The sequence below is a fragment of the Eschrichtius robustus genome, chromosome 3 (genome assembly GCF_028021215.1).
Source record: "Eschrichtius robustus isolate mEscRob2 chromosome 3, mEscRob2.pri, whole genome shotgun sequence".
In the NCBI taxonomy this organism is placed as follows: Eukaryota; Metazoa; Chordata; class Mammalia; order Artiodactyla; family Eschrichtiidae; genus Eschrichtius; species Eschrichtius robustus.
The window spans coordinates 127916482-127935540 of record NC_090826.1 but is presented as its reverse complement, the minus strand read 5'-3'; the positions used below and the strand labels follow the sequence as shown (position 1 = coordinate 127935540).

The 19059-nt window shown below is 38.3% G+C and overlaps 1 protein-coding gene across 1 annotated transcript; it reads right to left on the bottom strand.

The window, feature by feature from the left end:
- Positions 1 to 532: 532 nt before the first annotated feature.
- On the bottom strand, positions 533 to 17857 carry NTMT2 (N-terminal Xaa-Pro-Lys N-methyltransferase 2). Its single transcript, XM_068538377.1, is given in 5 exon segments — positions 533 to 869; positions 1645 to 1892; positions 7190 to 7272; positions 7275 to 7316; positions 17704 to 17857. Coding segments are annotated over 5 exon segments (837 nt in total). The 3' UTR covers positions 533 to 559.
- Positions 17858 to 19059: the final 1202 nt, after the last annotated feature.

Below are 19059 nucleotides of genomic sequence, written 5' to 3'. Positions count from 1 at the left end.
ACGCAGACTTTTGTTATCAAATTATATCCATATTACATCACTGGGTGGTGAAACTGACCCAAAATAGAAAGTGAAACCATAGTCTTTTTTTCTGCTAAAGCTAAAGACAAAATTAAGTAATGGAATTGTTTTTATAAGATTATTTTGACGGGTGCCTTCTTAATTAGGGGGAGATTTTTATCTAGAGAAGTAGTATTCCCAAGGAGGAAGGAAGTATAATGTATCTAGCAGGAGGGCAGAGAAAGGTGGTCTAGGCTTTACCCCACTCACCCTAAACTACTCTATACTGCAAATCTTCAGAGACCAAGGCAGTTTAGATTTTGTGAACGTTGCTCCCTTTTCTGTTTTTTGTGTACACTTGTACAGTTTAGCAGTTTTTCCAGATGTCACTTTTCATTTCTCTTTTGGAAAATCCACAGAGTGTGTGCATGTTCTTACATAATTAGTGGAAACATGTACATATTACATCAGTCATTTCCAAACATGCTGCAGTCCCTTCCCTTCACTCCTACGTGAATTACAAGGGGCACCTCAGACGAGAACACCTCTTCCCAAAGCACTACTGTGCAATGCAGCCGTTCACTCCCACTGCTGGTCTGGAGTGTCCAACGCTATGCAGTGCAAACATCCACACTGGGATGCACTGCTCTGGAGAGCCGTCCTGCTTCTCCTGGCCCAGCACCACCAGCCCACTCTTCCTAATGAGGCTCTGGAGGACGTCCATATCCCGAGTCACACTGCTGTCAGACAGATGGAAGATGCAGCCCTCCCGAGCCACATTGTCCTTCAGTATGGTGATGCCGTTTTCTTTCAGGCCATCTCGGCACCGGGAAAGAAATGCAAGAAGGACTTTAACGGTCAGGTACCCAACAGGTGAGGCCAAGTAAAAGGGGGAACAGGATGAAAGGGTGGGTGGGGAAGGAGGTGAGTAGGAAAGATGGACTGACCACAAGGCTACAAATCAGGAGCTCATTTGTTCACTCATTCATGAGTTATTTAATAGCCTGAATTGTTTTGCTGCAGGAGGCTTTGAGAATTTAGATAAGAGGACAGGTATCTTCTTTGAGGTGAATCAGTGTACGCTCTATAAAATAGATATTATCCTAGCTAGTCTATCTACCTCCCAGGCACAAGATAATCTATTGCTCATCCCTTGGGTTCCCTCCATGTCCCCTGTACCGCCTAACTCTGTCATCATTCCTCTGTGTCTCACACACACACACACACACACACACACTCAGACCAAAATCCAATTCACTGCTGTCTCATTTCCTGGGAATTTAAATCTAAGAAAGTCTAGTTTTGCCAGTAAACGGGGATAGACTCTTTTTGTCCCCACTTTTTAAAGTTTTTCAAATATTTAGGTTTCTTCTATGATTTAGGTTGGTCCAAAGGCACTCCATCCCTAAGGATGGGAATTGTCAAGCTTGTTCAGAGGATGTTATGGGAGAAATCTGGAGGACCAGAGCTTTGGGGGAGTTCCCATGATACCTAAGGCTAGCTAACTGTTCTAAGCACAACTATAGCCAGATCTCCCTTTGTGTCCTTGTTCCGCCTCCACAAATCCTCCAATCAGCCCCATGTGTTGTCTTCTCTATCTGGAAAGGGGAGAATGGCAGATGCAATGCCATGCAGGACTAACCAGAGACCCACTGAATCCAGATGACATCGTATCTCCCCAGTGGGGGTGTGAATTCCTGCAGACTGTAGCAGTGGTAGCTTTCTACCTTGTCCCCTTTGACCTGCAGGCAGTTCTGTGCCTCGAGGAGGAACGATTCCATTATGTCCACCAGTTCCACAGTGTTGAAAACCAGCAACAGGACATGCTTGTTGACCCTTCCTATCCCAGAGCCGCAATCCAGGGCACAGTCTGTCCCAGCTCTCCCAGGCCCCTGCAGAAAGGTACCTTGTGGAATACTTCAGGAAGAGACACTCACCCTGAGTTTGGACACTCAATTACCTCTTTAAATAAACTTTATTTGGGTCAATTTCATATAATTAAATGTACTATTTTAAGTATATCATTCAATGAGTTTGGACAAATGTATACAGGCACGTAAACACTACCACAATCAAGTTATAAAATATTCAATGACTTTTTTCCAAAAAAATCCAAACATGTCTAGTTTTTGCCTTCTTTATTTTATTCAAATATAGGTCTTTCAAAGAATTTCAAAATAGTATTTTAGAAAATAATGTCTTAAGTTTGAAAACTGAGTAATTTTCTCTAAGATAAATGGGCCTTTGAAAGCCCTATGAAAATAGAACTTTGTTCACTGTAAATCTGGGTCAAACCCACAGCTAAATGGACCTGCACCATAGCTTACTGCCTTGTTAAAAAAAGAGAGAGCAAAGCAGTGAGAGTCTTTCAGAGTTTTAAAATTACTTTTCAAATTCATGCAATGAAAACATTTCAATTCATACTGAGCTGGATAATTGAAATTTTATTTTTTTCAGAACTGATTTTGGGGGCTCTGAATTATCTACTATTCTTGTGTGGAAGATAATTTTTAAGACTTGAGCTGAGGAAATGCAAACTGTTCCATTCTCAGGCCAGGATTTTACTTCAAACTCAGCCTCAGTGGCACACAGCACATTCATGAGGATAAAAGGTGGTTGCAGCAAAGTCTCCTTGTCTCTTTTCATGCTAAAAATTGTTTTCTGCTTTTATACCAGAAGCTACATGATCTACTGGGCACAAAAGCCCTGAAATTTTTTTAAAGTAAATCTCTGCATTAAATTAACTGAGGGTGAAAGATGAATAGGGGGTGGAGATAGGAGGAAATCAGCCAATAAAAACGTTCTCAAACTTGCTTCTGTAAAGTAATATACACATATACATATATGTATGTGTACATGACCAGTATATGTCTATGATATGTATATGTGTATATATGTGTATGTGCATATATACATATATATGTATATATATGGATATGTGTGTGTGTGTATGTGTATATATATATATATATATATATATATATATAAGATTCAGCTGGTCTAAATTATTTGGTCACAGTTGGGATGGCTGCTGAATAGGTTTTGTGCTAGAAATTACAGTAACAAGATATTTGAAGTTGTCAATCAAAATCTTAAGGAGAAAGTCTACTCTTGATTTCTCAGGACCTAAGGGTTTAAAAAAAAAAAAATTGGCTAAGGATCAAAAGGTGAAGTTTAAGCAGAAGGAAACATCAGAAACGCTGCTTTCCAGTCCACTCAAAAGGCCTTCCTTACAGCAAGAACAAAGAAGGACAAAAAGTGAAGTAATTGTAGCTTCTTTTCAGAGGAAATAATAATAATCACGCTTTATTGACTGCTTGTGTGTAGCAAGCTCTTTGCATCCATAATAACTATAGTAATCAAAAAGTCCCACAAGATAATGATTATTCTCCAGTTTGGAGATGAGGACCCTTAGACTTTCTTAATATCACCCAGCTAATGGCAGAACTAGAAATTGAACAGTGAACTGTGTGAATCCAAAGCCAGTTCTACCTTAGGGCTGTCACCTCGAGTGCCACAACTCTGATTCCCTTGGTAGTAGCTGTCTAACGTTATGTTGAAGAGAATTCTAAGGCTTCATTCAGACTTATCAGGAAGAGGTCTATGATTGATTAGTTATGTCTGCTGTGACTATGGGAATGGGAAGTGTTAGTACATGTGCCATTTGTTTGCCATTCCTAGTTACAATATGCTACATCCCTCATTCAGATATTATAACTTAAACTAAGCTAATTCATTAAAAGGCCTAGGCTAAAGTTTTATGTTATGAAGGCCATAAAAGTAGCATCTTTTAAATAAATTTATAACATAAACAAGATGGAGGGAAATATAGGGAAATTATTTTAAGCTACTGAAAATGACTTTAGTAGAAATCTGTGTGCTCAACTAGAGATTCTCATTATAATTTTTCCTTATCATTATTTGGCCCTAAAGCCTCTACTGATCATGTTGCTCACATTATTATAGCAAGTGGTTTTAAAAATTGAACCATGGGACAATAAAACAGAGACAACAGAGATCTATGCCAGAGGATTTCAAGAAGGTTATAACAGCTTAACTCCTTTTTCTCAATGAACAAATAACTATGAAGCTGTCCTGGTTAAAGTGAGGCAGGGCCTCACCCACTCAACCTTTCTATCATTCTCCCAATAAGCCCTTGAAGGATCTTAGCAAAACCCTGGACTTTTAAAACCATTCATGTCTAATCTCCCTACTTTTTCAGACAAAGAAACTGAGGCCCAAAGAGGTGAAATATTTGCAATAGAACTTTCTTGAAAATGCGCATCCTCTGATGTGTATTTTTCACCAACTTAGACGTGTGATATCTGACCACAGTTATCCTTGAAACAAGTTATTTACAAATACAAAAGATGCCTTTCACTCAAATCCTGAGCACCTTAGCCCTTCGCCACTACTGCCTACCTCTCTTTATTGCATATCACTCCACATGGTTGGCACTACCTCTCATATCCTGGCACCACGTTTATTCCTCTGTCTCTCATTCACATGCAGCACCTCTGAGAAGGGACATTTAAAGGCTGATCTTGGGAACAACAACTCTAGCCTCTTGGATACCATGGCTGCCCACTACTGTGGTTGGATTGAAATTTGATAATCTTCCATGAATGTGACCAGAACTACATACAATGTGTGATTTCAAAACAAGACGTTTTGTTATTTTCATTTATTATCCTATCTTCATATTTATGGATTCATATAAGAGAGTAAAATATTCTTAGAAATTTCATTTTCATTTTGATTCTGCCTATGTATTTCGTTTTGAAGAATATTATTTTACCTTCTCTCCATTGGAGTTTAAAACTAAAATGAAAGTGCTAAATGCCACTTTATAAAAACCATGAAATACAAGTTAGCCCCAAATTTTTTAGTCATCCAATCTCTGAGAAATGTCAAGAGATAAATATCATCAAATACCGATGACTTTTTATAAATTTCTGCTTTCCCCAATAGAAAGCTAGAAGTAAGGAATGTTATCAGCTATGCCGTTGACATCATCTTGGTATCATTTGTTTATTTGCTAAAGTAAGCACATTTGCAACAAGTTTAAACACCTTTTCCCACTGTCCCATGTCACTAAGTGTTGAAAGGAAAGAAAAACTTTAAATTAAACAATCTGTCTTTTCCCAGTTGACACAAGGATAAATCATGTCAGGTACTCATATTCCCTAACTCCTTGTATCTTGACCTGGATACTAATTTAGCATATTATTAAGGTCAAAGTACCAAAATATCATTTCTTTAAAAAGACTGTGTTTGTACTTAGTTAGAGGTCACAGCTTCACAATGAGCCTAGTCTACTAAGAAGGACTCCTTATATTTGTTTGAAAAGAGCAGGCTGCTCTTTTCCAACATAAATATGCAAGCACAAGGCTGTTTCCTTTCCCGGGTCCATGGGCGTGTGTATGGGCTCTGTCTGACCAGCATCCCTGTGGTCAGCTTGGCATTCCACATGGAGTGACAAGACAGCTGGATTACTAACTAAGCTTCTGAAATGCATTGGGATCAAAGTCAGCCTCACCATGAGGCGAGCAGGAGGGATTGCTCTTGGCCAGACTGGAGGAGAGTTGAGGTCTGTGGTCCACACACACACACACACACACACACACACACACAAAGCAGGGATTTTTCTGCTTCATGAGACAAATGGAAAAAATATGTTGTGGATAAGAGCAGGGAGTTTGGTGTCAGACAGACCTTGCCAGGCATAAGTCCCAGCTCTGTCTCTTACCAACTGTGTAACCTTGAAAACTTTCTTAACCTCTCCAAGCCTCAGTTTCCACAACTGTGAAAACAAGAAGTGGTAATAGTACTTACCTCACAGAATTATTATGAAGAGTAAATAAGACAGTGCTTCTAAACTGACTATCTCAGAAAAAGTGCTCAGTGAAATCGGTCAGCAACACTCATTTAAAAATATTCCAGGTTAACCTGACCTAGAAATAGCCCCAGCCAACATCCCTAGCTCCATAGTCCTTTATGGCCACAGCTGATGTCCACGTTGGCCCAATGGGTGCTCCATCCTGATCCTTTTTTCTATACTCAGGCAAAGGGTGCTCCAGGGAATTTGGATGTGAAGTGAACCTCACCTCAGGACTAGGGATATTATTAATGTTATGTTTCTAAATAGGTTGACAACATAACCCCAAATATTCATAATATTCTTAATGTTTCCTTCATTAGAATAAAATGGACTCCAAATTTCAAATGAATGACTTCATAGTGATTTGGAACAAAACGTATTTGCTGGGTAGGACTTTGTTCTCAGTAGACCCAACAGCAGCTTTATTGTGTGGGTTAAGTCTATTCTAACAACTGAATGAAGCTCCTTAAAATATAATGAATGCATTTTATGAAAGTTTGTTATTAGTAGTAGTAGCAATAAATTAGATTTATTGGGCAATAATTACGTGCACTAAAGTAAGCACTTGACTTATATTATCTCATTTGAGCTTCACATTATCCTATGAGGTGAGTTCTGTGGTTATGCCCTAGTCACAGGTGAAAAGTTGAGGTTTAAGAGCATTTAAGGAATAAGCCCAAGGTTGCTTATACAGTAAGAAGAACTGTAATGACTCTAGAGCCCAAGATTTTGGCCCCTACAGTATATGATCCATCTTCATATGGCGTGGAAGTAAGGAAGTGGAGTTCCACCCAACACCAAGTCTACAAAGGGATCACATTCTTTCAAGGCAATGTCTCAACTATGTATAGAATAATATAAAGAGATTCTACTATACTTAACACTTTTAGACTGAACATAAGCTTGCATTTCCTTACAACATTGAATTTTTAGTACAGGGACTCAAAAAATCACCCCAAAATCCAAAATGGCATGATCTCTGATCAATCATCTGGGTATCAACTGTTTATCTATGAGACTCTGAAAGAGAAGTCTTCTTAATCCGCTAATTGTAATATTAACACTGCCAGTTCACCTTCCCCTGTAGCATAAGAAATTAGCTGGTGCTAGGAGGGTGAAATGCCAAGTGGGACAAACCAGTCATTTAATGTGACCTATCCTTTCTGAACATCTTAAAACAGGCTTTCACACTAAACTCTTGGCTGAGCCATATGGCTTTAATATGACTTAAGCAACAACACAGAAGCATGTGAGCTCAATGTTTGCAAGGACTTTGCCTCCTCATCAAACTGCAGTTGGATAACTCACCCCAACAAATTTCCTAAGAAATTCCCGAGAGGCCTGGATATCTGGGTTGGACAGTTCAATGAAATTTCCCATCATACCCTCTGTATCTCACCATTGATGACTTGACTTGTTAAAGCATACAATTTCACTGCAAATAAAATATTATTAATATTTATCAGTATTTAAATGGCAGAACAAGTTTATTCTTATCATGCATTGAATTTCCTCTTAGAAGCCTGCAAATTTGTGCGGTGGAAGAAAGGGTATTAGTTTGATGCCAGAAGATCTGGGTTTGAGTTCTGGCTCAGAGACTTACTTGCTATGTAACCTTGGGTAAAGTTCTTAACTCCTATGATCTTCAGGTATCTCATGCATAAATCACAATCACGTGACATTTTCATGATTTAATAACACTAGAGTTTAATTTTTAAAATAGCTTGTCACTGTATTAAAAAAAGCTGAACAGTGTTTGCTACAGTAGAATAAATAATGTCGCAAGTTTCAAAGTAAGTTTTACCTTTGACTTCCAAATATTTTATGAGAATTTAATCACTAATCTTTACTTCTAATCACGAGGTAGATTAGGCATAGCTATTTTTTCATCTCTTTTTTTTAATGCAACTCATACCCAAATATCTCTTTGTACCAACGTTACAGAAAATGTGCTTGAGCTCTATCTTCTGAAAATAAAATAATAAAAAGAAATATAATATTTATTGAGCAACTATTCTGTACCAGGTAGTGTACTAGGCATATTCACATATACTATGTCATTTCATTATTTCAGGTATTTTAAGACATTTATTTTTAGAAAAACATGTGTTCTGCTTCTGAGGGGTAAATGAGTATGCATTTAGTGTGTTTTTTAAACCAAAAGGCACACTTGCAGATATAAAATATTTTCATTAGAGGATATTCAGAAGGAAATGATAGAAAGTGAGATAAAAGGGAGAAACTTATGGTTCAAGATTGTAGGCTGAATACATGCATTTGTCCTCCCTGCTCCCCAGTACTCCCCAAGAATCGTTTTAATAAACTCAACCTTTAGCAGTGAAGAAAATGAGAAGGGGCCACTAATGGATTCATGATTTCAACAAATTTCTGGAAGACGAAAAACAGATAAAGCAGATGGAACAGAGCTAAAGAATTTACAGCTCAGGATAGTTGCAAAAGGAAGTAAGAGTTAATAAAAAAAAAAAAATCTGCCTACAGGCCAACTGGTGAGGTGACCAATGCACTCCCCACAAAAGTGACAAGCAGCACAGCTATAATCCTAGGGAGGGTAAATATGTCTCTTCTCTAAAAAAAAGGGAAAAAAATTAATTAAGTGCCTTAGGAGAACTAGACCAGTTAGCGTTGGAATCCTAGAACACTACTCATTCTGGCATATAGAGGATTCCAAGTACCTCATTTGCTCATACTCAGAGTCTGGCAAGATCTACCGGCAAATGTAGAGCTTCTTGTCATCTTTTCTATTCAGTGGAGAAGTATATAACAGAGGAAACCTTCTCTATTACCTAAAATCATTGACCCTCTCCTTCATTTCTAACTATGGATAAACAACGATTTCCAAACACATCGGGGCAAAATGGCAGTCTGAAAAACAAAGATACAGATAGACAATCAAAACTGACCCCAAAGGAAATAGAAATAATCCAGAAAATGAATGAGAATTTAAACCAAAACTACGCAAAAACTTACATCCTTGAAGAGGTATGAGAACAGGTGCATCCATAAATCGAAGATGTCAAGAAAATGATAATTTAGAGAATAATAAAGAATTCTTAGAAATTAAAATTTTGATTACCAAACACTTTGGAATATAACATTGAGTAAATTATCAGGACATAAAGGAAAAGATAGATATGGAAAACAGAAATAAAAAGATTAGAGCTATAAAGACTTAATTCATGTACTTCCCTGGCGGCGCAGTGGTTAAGAATCCGCCTGCCAATGCAGGGGACACGGGTTCGAGCCTGGTCCGGGAAGATCCCACATGCCGTGGAGCAACTAAGCCTGTGTGCCACAACTACTGAGCCTGCACTCTAGAGCCCGTGAGCCACAACTACTGAGCCCGCACACCACAGCTACTGAAGCCTGCGCGCCTAGAGCCTGTGCTCTGCAATAAGAGAAGCCACCACAATGAGAAGCCCGCGCACCACAACAAAGAGTAGGCCCCGCTCACCGCAACTAGAGAAAGCCCGCATGCAGCAATGAAAACCCAGCGCAGCCAAAAAAATATAAATAAATAAATAAAAGTTGTATGAGTTGAAAGTGCTAAATACATTCCATCAGTGCTCAGAATTCAATGAAAAGAATGAGCTATAATCAAAAAGAAAATTTGAAAAACATTTTTTAAAAAAAGACAATTCAGAAGACCCAACATCAAGCTAATTAGGATTCTCAAAAACAGAAAATGGAGGGAAGAAAATTATTACAGAAATAATAGAAAAAATTTCCCAGAGCTGAAAGAGACTATAAGGTCCAAAAGTACTGAGCAGTATGGATTTAAAAATACTAATAATTAAATAAAAGTCACATTTATACATATCCTTAGGAAATTTCAAATCACAAAGAGTAATGAGAAGATCATTAAGTTATTTAGAGGGAAATAGTTTGTTGACCTTCAAGTAGGGTTGCCAGATTTAACAAATAAAAATACAGGACACACAATTAGTTTTGCACTTTAGATAATCAATGGATAATCTATTAGTATAAATACACTTGAAATATCACACATTGCACGGGACATACTTATACTAAAAAATTGTTGATTATCTTAAATTTAAATTTAGCCGGCCTTTTATATTTTATCTGGCAACCCTATGTTCAAAGAACTAGAATCAGGCATATAACACAGATCTCATCAGAAACCCTGGAAAACAGTGGAACAGTGTTATCAATATTCTGAGGGAAAATTATTTTGAGGTTAAAATTTGTTACCATTCAAATGGTGAAAGAATATTTACCTCCCATGCATTCATTCTTCAGACGTGTTTTTGAAGCTATATTCCAGCTCAGTGAGGGTTAAAATCAAGAGAAGATATACAATGGAAGACAATGAAATTAACCCAGGAATCCAATGAAAAGAAATTCCAAAATGACAGATACTATCAGATCTAGAAAGAAATCAGTTTATATTACAACAGAAAACATAGGCTTTAAAAAAATATCTTCAGGAAGTAGAATGAGCTGGATTCTGGGTAATAGATAGTAGGTAAGAAGTAGGGAGACATCAGTGATATCCTTAGGAAGACATATTTTTAACCTCAATCAACAAAAATAAAAGACAGTTGAAAGTTGTAAGTAAAATATACAACAGTATAAAAATGTTACAATCAGGATATGAAGCAAACCAAAATATGACATAATTTTATGTAGAAGGAGTATAAGAAAAGGCAATCTATTTAACCTTAACTAGGAACATTTTTCTTCAGGTAAACCGATTGTGACATTGGACTAATGCACTACTTGGCTTTGAATTGAACAATGGTTACATAATCCCAAATTTTGATTCTAAAAGTTAAAAATCCAATAAACACTACTACTATCCATTTTAGTATGCTTCATCTGTGGAGTTAAATCAGTATTTCCCAACTTGAAAACACTGGATGTGGCCAACATTTGGACCCTTGAATGATCATGAATTTGCTAAAAGGGGTACAGGAATCAGTTCCCACGTACTTTATTTTCTAGAGACTAACAATGTTATATACTATATCTCCCATATATATTAAACAACAATAATAGATTGTCATTTTAAAATTACAAATCTTTTAAAACTATTAATAATATATAGATTTTTTGACATTTTATACTCAAGTTAGTTACTGATTGAGAAAATAAAACATTAAAAGGAGCATCCTCATGTTCAAAAACATTGGAAACCACTGACCTACACCAGTCCCCCTTCCCTAGTACTTGGTAAAGTGTTGTGTAAACAGGTAGCTCAAGAAATGCTGATAATTTCAACAGGGACGACAAAAATTAATCATTGCCATGCCAAAAACATGACAGTTCCAAATTCTTCTGTATGTCTCAGAAAACCAGGCTAGGAAATCACAGCTTACAAAGTCTTTCCAGAGTTGAATGCTTCTTGGGATCACAGGCAAGCCACAGCCCAGTACTGTCTCGTTGATCCAACCAAAGCAGAAAAACAGCCACACTCATCATCACCTGGTTAAGTCAACAAGTTGGTGGAGTTTATTAAAACCCTTAATCTGGAAATGCGAATGGTCCATTATGCCAGCAACATTTAGACTACAAGTGAATGTCAAGCTCAGCAGGGGTCAGACTCAATAGGTACGTTTTTATGGTTATGGGCTTGTCACCTAATTGACAGGAACATTTCACTAAAAAGATATATGAGGTGTAATGGCCAGCCCCAGGTTCTCCCTTCTTGATAGCTCCTGCAATGGTGCCAGTTGATTCAGATAAGGTTATCAGTCATCAGCCTGTGCCTTTTTATTATAGAAATACATCCAGTGGCTTATTCTTGCATGATTGCAACGTTTTTATGAAACTTGGGGTAGTCTAAGACAGAGGCTAGACACTCTATTAGTTCTTGGTATAATATGGTACTTATTTCTTGACCTACGTTATGAGCTGAACTCCCAAGGACCTTCCAACGGCTTACTTGTTACAAAAAGAAAAATAAAGTACATGTGAATTTGCCCTGAAGAAAAACAAAGATCTTGTGAACTCTCTAAGAAAAATTTTGTTGAGAGATAAGTGTCTATGTTTGCTGAGTACCTTTTTTTTTCTTTTTCTTTTTTTTAATAGTTGGATATAACTATTTTAGACTTTATTCCAAACGTTAGACCTGTTTGTCAACTGAAAATTGACCTGGGAGTCTTCAGAGGATATGTAGGCTAGATTTAAATGGTAAGTTTGAAATGATCGGAGATAGAATATTGAATCAAGTTAGTCTATAAGAGAAAAGAAAGTCCAACTAGAAGATGCCCTTATGAAGTGTAAGATCTTCCATAAAAGAGATTTGTAGGTGATGATGTCTCACTTTAGCCATTAAAGAAGTAATGGTAAAAATTTAAGGAAGGAAGGAAGGAAGGGAGGGAGGGAGGGAGGGAGGAAGGAAAGAAGGAAGGGAGGAAAGAAGGAAGGGAGGAAGGAAGGAAAATGTACCTAGGCACAATGGAATACTACTCAGTCATAAAAGGAAGAAAATCCTGCCATTTGTGACAACATGGATGGACTTTGTGGGCATTATACTAGGTGAAATAAATCAGAGAAAGATAAATAATGTATGATCTTACTTACATACGGAATCTAAAAAAAAAACAAAGTCATATCTGTGTTTTCACCAACAGGAAAGGGTAGGAAGTGGGATTTTATCAATGTTCCTGGTAGAATCCAAGGGTCTGTGTGTGCCAGAATGCTAGAAAGTCATCATTAACAAGTCTCAGAATTACCCTGAGAGGCCCTCTAGGTTTTATTTCTTCCCTGCATGCTTTAGGTGTCTGGTGTTTCTTGCCTCTAAAATAATGCACTGCCTACCCTGAAAGTTTTAGTGGGTTTTTTTTCTTTCTAACTGAGAGCTATTTCAGTGTTCCCTAAATTCTTTTCAGGCTTCAACACAAATAACGTAGGCAGAGGTAGGAAAGGAGGGAAAATACACTTTCCCCTCTTTAGCAAGAATGTACTCAAGCTCCCACCACACATCACAACCCCTGCCCACTTGGCTGAGTGTCTTCCTAACTCTCTATTCCAACTTGAGTGTTCTACCTGACCCACTGTCAAATTTGAAAAGGTCAGAATTCAGGTGAAGATACTGGGGACAGAGTTTTCATGGTGAGATTTTGCATCAGAAGAGTCAGAAGCTGATTCAGCAGTCACCACGCCTCCTCTGCACCTCTGCAACATCCTGTAGTGGTCTCTACCACAATTTCCACATTCCACAAAAATTATCTGTGTGGGTCTCTCTCCTACGCTAAACTCTCAGGATAAAGCTCTATTTTATTTTCCTTGTAACCCTAGGACTTACAATTACGCTTAACACATAGCAGGCCTCCTTTAAATGTTCACTGAATAAAGGAATATTGTCTAGCTTTTTGTACTTTGAATAATACACAGGTTCAGCAAAGTAGTGAATGGCTATAAGGAAAAACCAGCATAATCACAAATAAGTCACACTTTTTGTAGTTTACGAAAAACTATAGGAGGATATATCTTCTCTCCTAATTAGGCATACCCAAATAATAAAAAATATTAACTATCACTGATCAAATATGTATATATGTGCTACATATGCTAAGCATTTATATCTAACTGAATATGTAAGATAAATGTGATTATCTACAGAAGAAAACAGGGCATCAAGAGGTTAACTAAACTGCCAGTGAGTGACACAACTGGGATTTTAACCTAGGTCTATTTAAATCCAAAACTCATATTTTATCCATCTAACACTGTGTATCTGAAAGTCTGCTAAATAAAGGGAAATTATCTGGTTCTTCATTTCTTTAAAGTGAAACAATGATCTTACAGCATTTGCACTGCAAAGGTAACAATAAACATTTGGAAAATGTATCACTGTACAATAAGTTGTGCAGCAATGCCTACCACAGGGATGAAATCAATTTGAAAAATGCCAAGAGTTGTATGCTGAGTTTCATTTGGAAGTTCCAAGTGTATTATAGGAAATGTTTTTATTAATTCTAGTTTTTAATTGTGATGGCAAAGGCGTGGCCATTGTTCTCAATTTCCTCCTCAGAGCCTAATTCTTCTAAAAAGGGGTAAGTGAAGGGGGGTCGGTTACTAACCATTAGTGGGTACCTCCTATGTGCCAGGCATTATGCTAGGCACTCTCACATCATCTCTTCACACTCTGATCCTCACAACGACACTACAAAACTGGGATTATAATCATCATTTTACAGGTAAGTAATGAGAAAATCAGAAAGATTTAGTAACTTACTCAATATTACACAGAAATGAAGTGTCACAGCCAGGCCCTAACCCAAACCTATTTAAATGCAAAGCCTTAAGTCAGAAAGAGAAAAACAAATACCGTATGCTAACACATATACATGGAATCTAAAAATAAAACTGGTTTTGAAGAACCTGGGTGCAGGACAGGAATAAAGATGCCTACATAGTGAATGAACTTGAGGACACAGGGAGGGGGAAGGGTAAGCTGGGATGAAGTGAGAGAGTGGCATGGACATATATACACTACCAAATGTAAAATAGATAACTAGTGGGAAGCAGCCGCATAGCACAGGGAGATCAGCTCCAGCTTTGTGACCACCTAGAGGGGTGGGATAGGGAGGGTTGGGAGGGAGACGCAAGAGGGAGGGGATATGGGGATATATGTATACGTATAGCTGATTCACTTTGTTATACAGCAGCAACTAACACAACAATGTAAAGCAATTATACTCCAATAAAGATGTTAAAAATAAACAAATAAACAAACAAACAAATAAATGCAAAGCCTTTGTTCCTTTTGCTAAACCATGTGGAACTACTGTTCTAAATGTGAAGTTAAACTAAGTCTTTAACAATGTCCAGGAGTAACGGATTCTTGCTCAATATATAACTAATAAATATTTGCTGACTTCTATGTACTAGAAATATGCTGTGGATAGTGCTAGAAGAATTACTGAGGTGTAATTATATGAACATCTCCAGTTGGGCCATATATAGGCCCCTGCATACACTGGTATACAAACTGGAGATTTATATGAATTGTTTTCCTATTCCACTTCTGATTTGTTCACAAACAGCCACCTTTGGAAAATTCATTCACTCCAAGCCTCCAACTGAATTTGGGCTGGTAAAACTAGAGTATATGAACCTACTCACTGGCTGCCCATCTTGTTGATTATCTCAGTAGAAAGCCAGTGCTCCTCATAGACTATGCTTTGTATTCCTGTCAATTCAAAAAAATGTGGTGAAACTTGTATTGTTCCTCTCATTAGTCAAGTTGCCATTTACATTGGGAGGCAGCATGATTTTGTGGTTAAAAAAGACAGACCATGGAGCTAGACTGCCTGGATTCTAATCCTGCTCTACACTCGCTACCACAGGCTCTTTGGCAAGTTACTTACTTCCTCTGTTCCTCAGATATACGGTGGAGAAAATAACAGCACCACCTAATAGAGATGTTGTGAGGACTAACTGAGATACTATATGTAAACCACTGAGAATAGCAATAAGCTTGTTCCCATTTCTTTGTGAAGACCTGTTGTATTCAATGGCGTAGGTAAGTTTTCCATTGGAGATTTTGAATATGCATTCTCTTGCTTCTCCATGAATCACTGAGGCTAGCCAGGGATATTTCAGCAAATGTCCCCATGACTGAATGTCACTGCACGGTGTGCTGGTGTGAGCCTGGCTGCCTAACACAGGCAGTTGGAGGGAGGAAGGAAGGAAAGAAGGAATCAAAGAGTCCGGTTAGCTACTGTTCTTCCCATAACTACCCCAAACAACAAACTCTCTGTGCAGACTCTACAGTAGGGTTCCCCAACCTTTTAAAAGAAGGGCTTTATATTCATTTCTATGAAGTCTTGAAATCATCAGGAGGAGGGGAAGCCAACTCTAAAACACCTCAGTGGGGCTGAGTTTTATTTCCAAACTGAAAAGACTAATATCCACTGCAGCCTGAAAACTCCCATATAGCAAATTAAGCTTATCATCTTCGGTAATGCCTGTTCTAAGGAAGGCTACGTGGTGACTTTAAAAGAGATCTGACTCTAAGGAAGGAGATAAAAAGCTAATGCTTACTGAGCGTTAGCTAGTTTCACATATACAATCGCATTTAATCCTCCAACAGCCCCACAGTTTTGAGGAAAATGATGCTCAGAGACTTTAGTAACTTGCAGAGGTGATTTTCTCTACCACTAGCAGTGCCAGAATTTGAACTCAGGACGTTGGTAACCTGCAATTAATTATTAGTAAGGGGCCCTTAATTTGTCTAATAAATATTTATTGGGGTCTTTTAATTCATCTTTAGCTACTTTCAGAGATGAGTTTCTTTTCTTATAATTATTTTTAAAATTTGGCAGTCATCTGCCCCTTAGTGAACCTCTCATAAGTTATTGTAATTAATATCTTTCTCCAGACTAATGCAACATGAGCCAACAAGCTACTGTTATTGAGGTGTGGCCCAAAGAGTGTCTCCAGAAAAGCAATGTTCTGACAATATGTGGAGTGGGCAGAACATCATCACCTTCCAAATAGACTGCTCTGATTTTTCCATTTGAATACAAATGAGATGTACACTATGTCCTAAAAGAATTACCCATGTGTAGTGCGATCTACCAGAAAGAGCCCTGGTCTTGGGTTCTTGCTTTGGTATCTAGATGAGATCTATCTAGATTAGATCTCATCATCTCTGAATTTTCTTTTCCTCACTTGAAAAAATAAGATAGGGGGCAAGAGTGAGAAGGTGGGTGGAAAAATAATAATACCCTATCTATCGCATAGCGTGGCTGTGAGGATCAAATAGAGTCATGAATGAGAAATTTTTATAAGAAATATATATAAATATAAGATGAAAGTATTTGTATGTCTAGAGTTAAAGATCCCCTTCAGAAATGGACTTATAGAAGAGACTTTGGTAAGCTGCTAACATAGTTTTGAATGCAAAACAAAGAATTATGTAGCTCCTTTCACGTCTGGAAACCCTGGCCACATCAAGTGTACAATGGGGCTTTCAGCAACCTTAACAAAGCAGACTGGGGCTGATACACACTGTTCCTGCTTTCATGGGGGGAAAATATAAATCAAAGGGAGATACTTTACTCCTTAATCGCAAGTTATTTCCTCTTCAGTGTTGTTAAGAGTGCCCTGAAGTAACCATTTTCACAGAGGCTGAGAAAAGTGGTGTAGACAAACCAGATAAGCTTTTTATTGCCCTATTGTCCAATTCCCTGAAAACTAGAGGAAATGACTAAAATGGAGACAGACTACAGCCCAGTTTTTTTCTTAATATTCAAAGACCAAACTAAAATCTGCTCCTTTTAAGCCCTTGGACTATTATTGTAATTTAGAAAGGCCAGAAAGGATTATGTGGAGTGTGTGCTCATGCATACAAACACACACACACACACACACTCACACACACACACTCACACCAACAAACTTCATCTATTATTGTTTAGCCTTTTTAAAAAATTCTTTGTTGATATGCTTCTGTATTAATATTCTCATCTTTGAGTTACCTAATTTGCCCACCTCTAAATTTTTGCAAATATTAAAAATGTCCTTCCAAGCTCAAGAAATTAATTTCTATAATCCTGATACTCAGGCAACCAACACCCAGAGAAGCAAGTCACCCATGTCTGAGGTGCATGGAAGTCCCAAAATAGAGGCTTGTCCTGCCAGGCAATACTTGATCTTTGCACTTTCCATAAAAGCATGCCATTGAAACATTTAAGCCCACTGACATTGGTTGTGTGTCCTTTTTATCTGAAAAGTGTCCTTGTTCTAATGCCTTTTGCAAGAGCCCCACAATCTCACACAGTTGCTCCAGTCATTTCTTGTCCCTTATCTAGTAGCTCTGACTCACTTACCCCGGGGAATATTTTCCAGCAGGTAGAGATAGCTCTGAAAGAAGTCATTGCAAATGGCTTTGCGAAGAATAAAGGACATGCTATGTCGACAGAGTTCATCATTGGTCTTCTGCCTGCGGGATCTGAAGGCAAAGTGGGCTCCCAGGTGGGCCATGATGAAAGGGGATAATAGTTAACCCTACAGAAGAAGGAAGCTTGCCTGGCTGTTTCTTTGAATTAACTTTCTCTTCCTACACGGACTTGAAACTGTCATTTTAAACCAGCCCCTGTCCATCTGTATCAGGAGAGGTGTCATGGGGTTTGGGGGGAGGGGCGGCAGACACGGGGAGGTGAGACACTTGGCACATCTACCGTCTGCTTGCTTGGCTGACACCACTCCAAGCCAACAGGTGCTAACTAAAGATGAAAACAGGTTGAGTGAGATCCTGCTTCATCCAGGAAAAAGCACGCCTCCCTCCTTTAGTTGCCACTTCAAACAGGCAGGAGCACAGCCGGCTAACACCCTGAATACTTGCTTTAATTTGATTCCTAAATTGGAATAGCCTAATTTCCATTTCAAAGAGTTGTGAATATTTTGCACGAGATCCAGTTCCCTGATTTCCATCACTCCTCCTGGAATGCCATATCCTCAAGTTACAAGGACCCTTCAAAGTCATCTTAGCTACCCACACTTCTTTCATCAGTACAGTTTTGCCCAAATCATTTCATAGAGATGGATGTGTGTTTCCCATTTTTAAGGATCTTCAAGAGACACAATTATATGAAAGCCTGTTCTGATGTTAAATACCCTTCTCTGTCACCAAACTCTTCCATCTAGCTTGCTCTAAACAATACCTAGTCATGTAAGCCTGTTTCTTCCTCTCTGCCTATAATGGATATGATTTTCCTCATAAGTACTCATTTGCTTTCTGTACTGGGTATCTTCTGATTGTCCCTCCAGGTCTGCTCTCCACTCTTCCCACATTACTGTGTGCAACTGGAGACTGGACTATATTGACAACATCAGTGAACTTCCCTGCCTTCTAGCTTCTGGTTGAGTTCTGCCAATGGGTAGTGCCAGCAGGAGGCTGGAGGAGAGTGATTCAATGTACTTATTCCCCTGGCACCTTCCCTGCAGAGATGCCATAGGCTGACTGCTTCCTATGGTGAAAAGTCATAGCCCCTGTCCAGGGGTCTTCTCATACAAATATCCTCTCCTAGTTCTGATATCTGCTCCCTCCTCATGCTGCTTCAGGCCTCGGGGGAGTGATACACCAAGCTGCCACAAACCCTGGAATAACATACTATTCCTTGTAATTTCTCTATACTTAACTTACCACACCTTTGTAAATAGTCCCTTTATTAAGCTGGCTCAAA